The sequence below is a fragment of the Salvelinus fontinalis genome, chromosome 14, assembly GCF_029448725.1.
Source record: "Salvelinus fontinalis isolate EN_2023a chromosome 14, ASM2944872v1, whole genome shotgun sequence".
NCBI lineage: Eukaryota > Metazoa > Chordata > Actinopteri > Salmoniformes > Salmonidae > Salvelinus > Salvelinus fontinalis.
In genome coordinates, this window is record NC_074678.1 from 38,263,836 (window position 1) to 38,276,776 (window position 12,941).

Below are 12,941 nucleotides of genomic sequence, written 5' to 3' on the forward strand. Positions count from 1 at the left end.
CATTCTTCATGGACCACACCGTCTCTTTCTTCATGGACCACATCGTCTCATTCTTCATGGACAACACCGTCTCATTCTTCATGGACCACATCGTCTCTTTCTTCATGGACAACACCGTCTCATTCTTCATGGACAACACCGTCTCATTCTTCATGGACAACACCGTCTCTTTCTTCATGGACAACACCGTCTCTTTCTTCATGGACAACACCGTCTCATTCTTCATGGACCACACCGTCTCTTTCTTCATGGACCACATCGTCTCATTCTTCATGAACCACACCGCCTCATTCTTCATGGACCACATCGTCTCTTTCTTCATGGACCACCGTCTCATTCTTCATGGACAACACCGCCTCATTCTTCATGGACCACATCGTCTCTTTCTTTATGGACCACCGTCTCATTCTTCATGGACCACTTCGTCTCATTCTTCATGGACCACACCGTCTCATTCTTCATGGACCACACCGCCTCTTTCTTCATGGACCACACCGTCTCTTTCTTCATGGACCACACCGTCTCTTTCTTCATGGACCACACCGTCTCTTTCTTCATGGACCACACCGTCTCTTTCTTCATGGACCACACCGTCTCTTTCTTCATGGACCACACCGTCTCTTTCTTCATGGACCACACCGTCTCACTCTTCATGGACAACACCGTCTCTTTCTTCATGGACCACATCGTCTCATTCTTCATGGACCACACCGTCCCTTTCTTCATGGACCACACCGCCTCATTCTTCATGGACCACATCGTCTCTTTCTTCATGGACCACACCGTCTCACTCTTCATGGACCACACCGTCTCTTTCTTCATGGACCACATCGTCTCATTCTTCATGGACCACACCGTCTCTTTCTTCATGGACAACACCGTCTCTTTCTTCATGGACCACATCGTCTCTTTCTTCATGGACCACATCGTCTCTTTCTTCATGGACCACATCGTCTATTTCTTCATGGACCACATCGTCTCTTTCTTCATGGACCACACCGTCTCTTTCTTCATGGACCACACCGTCCCTTTCTTCATGGACCACACCGTCCCTTTCTTCATGGACCACACTGCCTCATTCTTCATGGACCACACCGTCTCTTTCTTCATGGACCACACCGTCTCTTTCTTCATGGACCACACCGTCTCTTTCTTCATGGACCACACCGTCTCACTCTTCATGGACCACATCGTCTCATTCTTCATGGACCTTACCGTCTCTTTCTTCATGGACCACATCGTCTCATTCTTCATGGACCACACCGTCCCTTTCTTCATGGACCACACCGCCTCATTCTTCATGGACCACATCGTCTCTTTCTTCATGGACCACACCGTCCCTTTCTTCATGGACCACATCGTCTCTTTCTTCATGGACCACACCGTCCCTTTCTTCATGGACCACACCGTCTCTTTCTTCATGGACCACACCGTCCCTTTCTTCATGGACCACATCGTCTCTTTCTTCATGGACCACATCGTCTCATTCTTCATGGACCACACCGTCTCTTTCTTCATGGACCACATCGTCTCATTCTTCATGGACCACACCGTCCCTTTCTTCATGGACCACACCGTCTCACTCTTCATGGACAACACCGCCTCTTTCTTCATGGACCACATCGTCTCTTTCTTCATGGACCACACCGTCTCTTTCTTCATGGACCACACCGTCCCTTTCTTCATGGACCACATCGTCTCTTTCTTCATGGACCACCGTCTCATTCTTCATGGACCACTTCGTCTCATTCTTCATGGACCACTTCGTCTCTTTCTTCATGGACCACCGCCTCATTCTTCATGGACCACACCGTCTCTTTCTTCATGGACCACACCGTCTCTTTCTTCATGGACCACATCGTCTCATTCTTCATGGACCACATCGTCCCTTTCTTCATGGACCACACCGTCTCACTCTTCATGGACAACACCGCCTCTTTCTTTATGGACCACACCGTCTCTTTCTTCATGGACCACATCGTCTCTTTCTTCATGGACCACACCGTCTCACTCTTCATGGACAACACCGCCTCTTTCTTCATGGACCACATCGTCTCTTTCTTTATGGACCACCGTCTCATTCTTCATGGACAACACCGTCTCTTTCTTCATGGACCACACCGTCTCTTTCTTCATGGACCACATCGTCCCTTTCTTCATGGACCACCGTCTCACTCTTCATGGACAACACCGCCTCTTTCTTCATGGACCACATCGTCTCTTTCTTCATGGACCACATCGTCTCTTTCTTTATGGACCACATCGTCTCTTTCTTCATGGACCACACCGTCTCACTCTTCATGGACAACACCGTCTCTCTCTTCATGGACCACACCGTCTCTTTCTTCATGGACCACATCGTCCCTTTCTTCATGGACCACCGTCTCACTCTTCATGGACAACACCGCCTCTTTCTTCATGGACAACACCGCCTCTTTCTTCATGGACCACACCGCCTCTTTCTTCATGGACCACATCGTCTCTTTCTTCATGGACCACACCGTCTCACTCTTCATGGACAACACCGTCTCTTTCTTCATGGACCACATCGTCCCTTTCTTCATGGACCACCGTCTCACTCTTCATGGACAACACCGCCTCTTTCTTCATGGACCACACCGTCTCTTTCTTCATGGACCACATCGTCTCTTTCTTTATGGACCACACCGTCTCACTCTTCATGGACAACACCGCCTCTTTCTTCATGGACCACATCGTCTCTTTCTTTATGGACCACCGTCTCATTCTTCATGGACAACACCGTCTCTTTCTTCATGGACCACATCGTCTCTTTCTTCATGGACCACCGCCTCATTCTTCATGGACCACACCGTCTCTTTCTTCATGGACCACACCGTCTCTTTCTTCATGGACCACACCGTCTCTTTCTTCATGGACCACACCGTCTCTTTCTTCATGGACCACACCGTCTCATTCTTCATGGACCACACCGTCCCTTTCTTCATGGACCACACCGTCTCTTTCTTCATGGACCACATCGTCTCATTCTTCATGGACCACACCGTCCCTTTCTTCATGGACCACACCGCCTCATTCTTCATGGACCACACCGCCTCATTCTTCATGGACCACACCGCCTCATTCTTCATGGACAACACCGTCTCTTTCTTTGGAGTTGTACTACAGAAGGTGACCAATAAGTGTGTACAATGGCAGTTCAATTGTTGACAATTTGTCCTGTAGCCTTCATCTTTACCTACAGAACAATGTTCTGTACCTACGTCAGCTTGGCAAGAATCAACTGTTGACTTGCATCAGTTTCTAAATCGCACTGTCATCGGTCGTTGTAAAAAAAGAGCCATCCAGATTGGAACCCTGATATCTTAACCTGAGAGTCTGATTCTTTCAGAAGAAGCAAACACAAGCTTGACCTCACTCAAACAGAGCTTCTCTCTTCACCATCTATTTCCCTCCCAACAAGCATATAAAAAGAGCAGAGCGGTTAGATTGTAAGGCGGTTTCTATTTCTGCCAATAATGAGATCAGCAGAGGAGAGGAGCAGGGTCACCTTCAGTACCGAGTACATAACCTGCAGTCTCACTCCCAGCCCTCAGCCCTGGCTCTGTATACTGCAGGATTATTGTAGGCTTACTATTATTACAACAGACTAGTGGCTTTAACACTTTACCAGAGACATATAGGCACGCACACAGTCATGCATACACACAAACACGTAGCAACCACACACATGCACACCATTGGAGGCTGGTGGGAGGAGATATAGGACAGGCTCATTGTAATGACTGGAATGGAATAAATTGAACGGTATCAAACATGGAAACCATGTTTGATTCCATTCCAATCATTACAATGAGCCCATCCTCCTATAGCTCCTCCCACCAGCCTCCACTGACGCACACACACACAACCTTTTAGCAGCTTATTCGTGAACAAAAGTTAAAATCCTACATTAAAAGGCTGTTACAAATAAAAAACATTGTTGAAAAACTAAAGGACTGAAAACTAGGGGACTAGCGTTAACTAGGGAATGTATTGAAAAAGAATGGCATCATCCTCTTCAGCAAAGGCTTCATTCATTCTGGTGACAAACACAGAACCAAATCACTTTGATCTTCAGCTGAAAAGGTCAGGTTTTCCTGTGACCTCAAACTGCAGTTTTTAATAGTCTGACTCCTTTCCCAGATCGAGGCGTGGTGATGTTCTTCTTGACTTCACTGAGCTAATCTAACAGGGGACTACAGACAGTGCACACAGTCTGTAAGCACACCAGAGGGCGCTGTTGCAGTCCATTTCTGACAGGCCAGTTCAGTTGGATAAAATGTGCTTGCTGGAATTAAAGAAAGATAAAAACCACTGATGGTTCTTTTGGATGTCAGCTGTGCCACTCATCCTCCTGGTGGGGTTTAGGCCTAACGTTTAATCACCACCTGTTCATATGCACCAGCGCCAACCCTAAAAAAAATAGAACAAATTAGCAATCACAAGTAAGTACCTGAGTGAGGGGTGAAAGTGGGTTGAATTTAAATAATAAGCATTTTAAGTAATCATTTAATAAACAAATCTATACATGAATAAATGAGATATATCCTATTTTAAGTGTGCGTTATTGTGAGTGTAACTCTGTTAGACTTAGGCTACCTGGTAGGCAGGTGATGGCTTCCAAGGGCAGTGCTTCCTCCGGGACCGACAAACAACCGCAGGCCTTCCTCTGAAACAAACAGAAACAGACAGACACACAAACTTTGAGTGGCATTTGTGGTGAAACGGCTTTATTTATTTAGCAGATGAAACATCAACACTCCTCATCAGGAGCCTGGTTGCTAGGCGATCAAAAAATTAATCCAGTATTGACAGGAGCATTCTATTTCCAGCAGCATTCTGCTCGCTGTAGAGGAGGCCGGGACCTTGAAGAGTATCAGCGACACAATCCTTCCTCAGTAGATAAATTCATTAAAACCCCATCAACCCCCTCTGCATAGGGTACTCACCCATGGTAAGAATCTACTCCATATCACTGAGGTCACCAGGGAGCAAGCAAATGTATTACTATTTTTTGGGGGGGGGGGGGATCAGCTTAATATTGCGGAAAGAATGTTGCTTCCAATGTAATTGTCTGCATCATTTCCAATCCCCATATTTTTTGGGGTAAATATATATATTCATTCACGTATGCATACATATACACATATATACATACACATACCTACATAGACATACATACTTTTTTTAAAGAGTATACCTTTATTATTATTCCCCGCAAACCCTACCACCGATCCCCCAATTGGAGTAAACTGATAAACATTTCTGGTTTTACCTTCAATTTATACATCTTATACACATTTTACAGACACAGTCTACTTTATAATAGTTCTCTCTTGTTTGTTCTTAGTCCTTCCTCTATTTCTGTTGTCCATCCAGTTTGATTTCCACTTGTAACTGTGCTATTTCACAATAGCTCCGCACCTATACACATTTCACAGATCCCGTATGCCCTACATTGTTTATCTTGTTATTAGTCCCACCCTTCAGCTCCACTCAACCTTTCCCATCTATCTTCCAACATCATCCATTTCGGATTTTTATTTGCCATATATTTTTCAACTGTGCTGTGATGCTTCACAAAAGATTTGAATCTTCCTATTCTCATAGCTTCCACGGATTGTAAATTAAAAATAAACATTTTTGCTAAAATAATTATTATATTATTGATTGATTGACTATGGCTTTTCAAATCCCCCAGTATTGCTATCTGTAGCGTTAGTTCTACGCAAATGTTGCAATTCTTCAACCATTCCTGGACCTGTGACCAAAAACGAGCTACATGCGGACAATACCAAAATAAATGGTCTAATGACTCTGCCTCCTCACAGCAGAATCTGCAGAGCTGGGAAGATTGTATCCCCCATATATATAACATTCTATTAGTTGCAAGAATTTTGTACAATAATTTAAATTGAAAAATTCGAAGTTTTGAATCCGGCGTTGTTTTGCGTATCAATTCATAAACCATGTGCCATGGAATGGGTACATCGAAAATCTCTTCCCAACTATTTTGCAATTTATATGGCACAGCTGTCAGTTTTTTGGTCCTTAAATTAAATTGGTATATGTTTTTATTTATCACACTTTTCTTTAACCATTTATGTTCTTTAATATAAGGCCGACATACAAGTTCCTTACTTTTATCCCCTTCTACCTGCCTCTTCCATTTTTGTGGTAATGCTGCAATTAATTGGTTGTAATTTTGGGTAGAGCAGACATTTCCATATGTCTGTGTTAGCTGCATGTGTGACATTACTCCACCAGTCCTATTTATGATATCATTCACAAAAATTATACCTTTTTTAAAAATTTCTTCGATAAATACAGTTTTTTTTATCAATTACTATATTTGAATTTAACCACAAGATTTGTTGTACTATTTGTTCCGTCCTTTCAGGTGGATTAAACTGAAATTGCAACCAACTTTCTAAGGCTTGTTTAAAAAAGAAAGATATTTTAGAGATTATTTCCTTTTCAAACAACCGAAAGTGAGCAGGTGTAATCTGAATAAAGGGAAAAAGGCCCTTCTTGAACATAGGATGAGACATTCGTACCAATCTACTAGAGAACCAGTTTGGATTTAAGTATAACTTTTGTATGACTGATGCCTTTAGTGAGAGGTCTAATGCTTTAATATTTAATCATTTCTGCCCTCCGAATTCATATTCGTTATATAAATAGGCCCTTTTAATTTTAGCTGGCTTGCCGTTCCAAATAAAATTGAATATTTTTTGTTCATATAATTTAAAAAGCAGGTCACTAGGTGTAGGCAAAACCATAAGCAAATAGGTAAACTGTGATATGATTAAAGAGTTAATCAAGGTGATTTTCCCACAAATAGACAGGTATTTTCCTTTCCATGGTAGCAAGATCTTATCTATTTTTGCTAACTTTCTATAAAAATGTATTGGAGTGAGATCATTTCTTTATTTTGGGATTTGTATACCGAGTATGTCCACATCTCCGTCAGACCATTTAATTGGTAAACTACATGGCAATGTAAAATGTGTATTTTTTAGTGATCCAATACGTAATATGGTACATTTATCATAATTTGGTTTTAATCCAGAGAGGATAGCAAATGTATCTAGATCCTCTAAGAGGCCGTGGAGAGATTCTAGTTGTGGTTTTAAAAGAAAACATGAATCATCAGCGTACAATGACACCTTAGTTTTTAGGCCCTGGATTTCTAATCCCTTAATATTAATGTTTGATCTAATTTTAACAGCTAACATTTCGATGGCAATAATAAATAGATATGCCGATAGTGGACAACCTTGTTTTACTCCTCTAGATAGTTAAAAAATTTCTGAGATGTAGCCATTATTTACTATTTTACACCTAGGGTTACTATACATAATTTTAACCCATTTTATAAGAGATTCCCCAAAATTGAAATATTCTAGGCATTTATATATAAACTCCAGTCGTACTTTATCAAAAGCCTTTTCAAAATCAGCTATGAAAACCAGGCCTGGTGTCCCCGATATTTCATAGTGTTCCATTGTTTCCAGTACTTGCCTTATATTATCTCCAATGTATCGTCCATGTAAAAAACCTGTCTGATTATGATGAATAATATCTGACAAAACTTTTTTTATTCTATGCGCCAAGCATTTTGCTAGGATTTTTGCATCACAACACTGAAGTGTAAGAGGTCTCCAATTTTTTAAATGGACTGGATCTTTATATATACCACTTGGGTCCTGTTTCAGTAATAATGATATCACACCTTCTTGTTGCGTGTCTGATAATCTATCATTTATATAGGAGTGGTTAAAACAAGCTAATAATGGTCCTTTGAGTATATCAAAAAAATGTTTGTATACTTCCACTGGTATGCCATCCAGTCCTGGAGTTTTCCCATCCTTAAAGGCCCCAATTGCATCAAGTAGTTCCTCCTCTGTAATTAGGCCTTCACATGAGTCTTTCTGTACAGATGTTAATTTTACATTATTATTAGGGAAAAAATCCATACAATTAGTTTCAGTTAGTGGAGATGGAGGAGCCTGAAACGAAAACATATTCTTAAAGTACTTTACTTCCTCTTTCAAAATATCATTTGGTGAATCATGCGTGACTCCATCATTTGTAAAAAGTTTTAATACGTTTTTTTGGGGAGCATTTCTATATTGAAGATTGAAAAAGAATTTGGTGCATTTTTCCCCATATTCCATCCAGTTCGCTTTATTTTTATAATATATTACACTGGATCTTTCTTGAATAAGTTCCTCCATTTCTTTTTGTTTTTCCTCTAACTTATTCTGTGCCTCTATGGTACCGTTTTTATTGTTATCTAACTGTACTGTTAGTCCTTCAATTTCCTTTGTTAATATGGACTCTTTTGATCGAAATTGCTTTTGTTTTATAGATGAGTACTGAATTGCATGGCCTCTAAAGGCACACTTAAGTGTCCCATACAATATGGGGATCTGCTGTACCTATGTTATGTCTAAAAAAGTCAGTTATAAATTCTTCTGTCCTAGTTCTAAACAATTTATCATCTAGTAGGCTTTGATTAAATTTCCAATATCCTCGCCCACGTGGAAATTCTGTAAGAGTAATATAGATGCCAATTATGTGATGGTCCGACCGCATTCTGTCCCCTATCAAACACTTTTTAACTTTTGGTGCCAGAGAGAATGATATAAGAAAGTAGTCAAGGCGACTAGCTTGATTAAGCCTCCGCCATGTATATCTCACTAGGTCAGGGTATTTAAGTCTCCATATATCCACTAATTCCAATATATCCATGACATTCCTGATTTCCTTAAGTGCCTGAGGGTGATAGTTTGTAGTGTGATTTCCTTTCCGGTCCATAGAGGTATTTAAGACCGTATTAAAATCTCCCACTATAATAATAGAGTCTAGTGTTGCTTGTAGAGTTGATACATTCTTATATATATTGTCAAAGAAGCTTGGATCATCATTATTCGGACCGTATAGGTTAATAAGCCATATATGTTTATTGTCCAATAACATATTTAAAATAATCCATCTACCTTGAGGATCTGTTTGGACAAGTTGCACATTTGGATCAAAGTTATTATTAATTAAAACCATCACCCCTTTTGAATTTCTTTGCTCATGGGAGAAATATATTTCGCCCCCCCAGTTCTTTTTCCACAAAACTTCATCTAAAACTGTCGAATGGGTTTCCTGTAAACAATAGATATTATAATCCTTCTCTTTTAGCCAGGTAAATACTGATTGTCTTTTCTTATTATCTGCTAAGCCATTACAATTGTAACTGGCTATACTTATTTCACCACTTACCATAATGAGACACACCTTTCAATTATTTTTATCAAAATATATGTTTGTAAACGTCCTATTAAAAAGTAACATAATGATTGAGTGTCTATATAGTTGTACCATGACATTTGCATCTCCACTAAGCAAACCTCCAATTGGTCCCCACTTTTCCACCCGCCAAAAGCCCCCATCTCGAGTTGGGTTGTCATCCCAATGCCCGGCAGACCACCCCCGACCCCCCGCATCGCACAGCCCCGGATCGACTGGGATCCATCCTTCGAAAAGTGCACACAGCGCCATCCACCGAACCGAAGCAGATCCATTGCCAAATGCATTTCCATCGCCCTCACCTCGATTTTTATTACATATTGCTGTGGATCATCCTCTATAGTCCCTAACATCTTTTACTTCTTCCTTCGCAACAGTTGTGGGATACACACATACATCCAAACACATTCAGCCCTTACCCCCACACAACCATAAGCTCACCCTCTCAACAATTGCACCATCCCAGAGCCCAACTCAAGATGGGCCATGATTTACAAATGTACTTGCAGTTGCAGCTGCATGAGAAGGCCTGCAAGACAGCGCAAAAAATGAGCATAAATGTAGAGATTTATTTACCATTGTCACATCCTAGATGATGGAGGTCAAATGTACACCTTCTTCCTGAAACACCCACAATACGGTCATCCGTTTTGACCATGTTCCCAAGCATCTCCATGCAGTCCGACTTTGATTTCGTGCCACCAGGGCCACAATAATATACCCCCTCTCTGAATGTCCGAGTGTGACCCCCTCCCCATGGGTTACTGCAGCTAGTGTTGCCAGCACTGTCACTGCCTGGGTGGGGGCACCCCACCGGAATCCCCACCGGCTAGGTACAAGGTCGTCAAGGTTCTCATTAGCAGCTTTGAGAATTTCCTTGTTTATTATGCTCTCCCTTTAGGGGGCTTTGGCTTTGCAGGACCAACCCTGCCAAGCAGGCTCAGAATCTTGAGGGGGCAGTGCTGCTCTTGGTCCCTGACCTCATTTTGGCTGCATACAGACCGCTTACAGCATGCACATAAAACAGTTAGGGACTTCTCCTTAGTATCTGGGCCATTCATGTGGGTGTCTAGGGTATAGGGCCATGGACCGTACCATTAAAATAGGATAATAAATAATTAGATATCAGTTATTTTAAAAATGTAGTTCCCCATGATAGGACAATAAATAAATAAAACGTATAATTCATTATAAAAGTATATCCATCATCTGAACAACATTGAAAGCCCTCTCATACCCGGCTCACAGCAATACATTGGCTCTGGGATATGCAACCATTTCATTACTCACTCAAATTTCCAAACATAACAAATAAAAATAAACACACACCACACCATCCACACATACTGTGCCTTCTGTTTACTTAGTTTTTATCTTCACTATGTAGAAATAGTGCTTGTGTTCAATTAGTTATATGTGAAGATTTATAGAAAAGCTATATTTTGTATTGTATTGTTACAATCAATAACCGGGCTTGAATTGTGTTTATTTTCCTCATCTATGAGAACTTTGTAATTTTTAAAATAACCATGGAGTAGTCTTTGTGTCTCTGAACAACTGGTTATCAATATATAGTTTATCAACGACGAGAGCTACTCGTTTCGCTTTTAATCTATTTTCTTTGAAAATTGGATACAGAACTTTGCGCCGTTCTGCAATTTCTTTCGGAAACTGATCATTCATGCCAATTTTGGTCCCAGCAAGTCTTTTACCCAGGCTTTTAACCATTATTTTATCTTTAAATGAAGCAAATTTGGCAACGATTGGGCGTTCGTACCTCTGCCCTCTCTGTCCGAGGCGGTGTACACGTTCAAGTTGGATCTTGTCGATAACTTCGCGTGGAATCTGAAGCGCTGCAAAAAGGAACTCTCTAACTACAGATTCAGGAACCTCTCCTTTCTCTTGGATATTTGTAAGTACCAAATTCTCTCTCATGGATCTAGTTTGTATGTCCAGTAAGCATTCCTTCAGAATGGTGTTCTCCTTTTTAATTTCATTCATTTCGGTTTCAATCTTATTGACTGTCCCTTTTAGCGCGTGTGTTTCCTTCTCCAATGCCGCAGCTTTTTCATCACTCATCTCTAGGCTTGCCTTCAACTCTTTTATATCCTTACTAACTAATTCAAGTATACCCAGTTTGTCATTTATTGATTTTAACAGATTGGTTTCGACCTTTACCATTGCCGGTGGTGAGAATATTAGATCATCAGTGTCTGTTGAAGAGTCACGTTTTCGTTTTTGAATGTATTACTATTACTTTATTATTATTATGATAATTTATTTATATTATTACTTTATTATTAATTTATTATTGCAGCTGCTACCTCATTAAAGCCGTTAGATGCAGTTTATCATAGCACAATGCGCTTTATTACGGGTGACAATTTTATCACTGCATTCTCTACCAGAAAGTTGGTTGGCCCTCTTCGATGTCACCTAGTTTGATACATTGCTATGTTTTCATTTATAAAGCCCTTTTACAAAAAGTCCCACTGTACCTAACATCATAACTAAACTTTAGACATACAAGTTACCAAACCCAGTCTCAGGGATGGTTAACTCTGGGAATTCCTTTGGTCTCTACTGAGTTAGGTAAATCAGGTTTTAGTTTTCTTGCACCTTATTTGTAGAACAATCTTCAACATTTTCTTAGATTTGATCTGCTGGTACCTCTAGGGGAATTCAGAAAGCTGATTGAGGACCTTATTACTGATGAATATGTTTGTTTTTCTTTCTGATTACATTTTGTATTTATATTTTGTGTCTTTTCTGTATTTAGGGCTCATCTCTGAAAGAGACATTGGTCTCAGTAGGACTCCCTGATAAAATAAAGGTTAAATGAGGTGTATATACACTGCTCAAAAAAATAAAGGGAACACTTAAACAACACAATGTAACTCCAAGTCAATCACACTTCTGTGAAATCAAACTGTCCACTTAGGAAGCAACACTGATTGACAATACATTTCACATGCTGTTGTGCAAATGGAATAGACAAAAGGTGGAAATTATAGGCAATTAGCAAGACACCCCCAAAAAAGGAGTGATTCTGCAGGTGGTGACCACAGACCACTTCTCAGTTCCTATGCTTCCTGGCTGATGTTTTGGTCACTTTTGAATGCTGGCGGTGCTCTCACTCTAGTGGTAGCATGAGACGGAGTCTACAACCCACACAAGTGGCTCAGGTAGTGCAGTTCATCCAGGATGGCACATCAATGCGAGCTGTGGCAAAAAGGTTTGCTGTGTCTGTCAGCGTAGTGTCCAGAGCATGGAGGCGCTACCAGGAGACAGGCCAGTACATCAAGAGACGTGGAGGAGGCCGTAGGAGGGCAACAACCCAGCAGCAGGACCACTACCTCCGCCTTTGTGCAAGGAGGTGCACTGCCAGCGCCCTGCAAAATGACCTCCAGCAGGCCACAAATGTGCATGTGTCAGCATATGGTCTCACAAGGGGTCTGAGGATCTCATCTCGGTACCTAATGGCAGTCAGGCTACCTCTGGCGAGCACATGGAGGGCTGTGCGGCCCCACAAAGAAATGCCACCCCACACCATGACTGACCCATCGCCAAACCGGTCATGCTGGAGGATGTTGCAGGCAGCAGAACGTTCTCCA

General features: G+C 41.3%; 1 protein-coding gene across 1 annotated transcript in view; it reads right to left on the minus strand.

Annotated features, from left to right (window-relative positions):
* Nucleotides 1–2,583: 2,583 nt before the first annotated feature.
* The window catches only part of fam102bb (family with sequence similarity 102 member Bb), a 31,863-nt gene continuing 21,505 nt past the window's right edge, over nt 2,584–12,941 (minus strand). The window contains exons 10-11 of the mRNA XM_055861655.1: nt 4,621–4,690; nt 2,584–4,434 (exon numbers count right to left, since the gene is read on the minus strand). Of these exons, the coding sequence (XP_055717630.1) occupies nt 4,392–4,434; nt 4,621–4,690 (113 nt within the window). The 3' untranslated portion in view covers nt 2,584–4,391. The remainder of the gene's footprint in view (nt 4,435–4,620; nt 4,691–12,941) is intronic.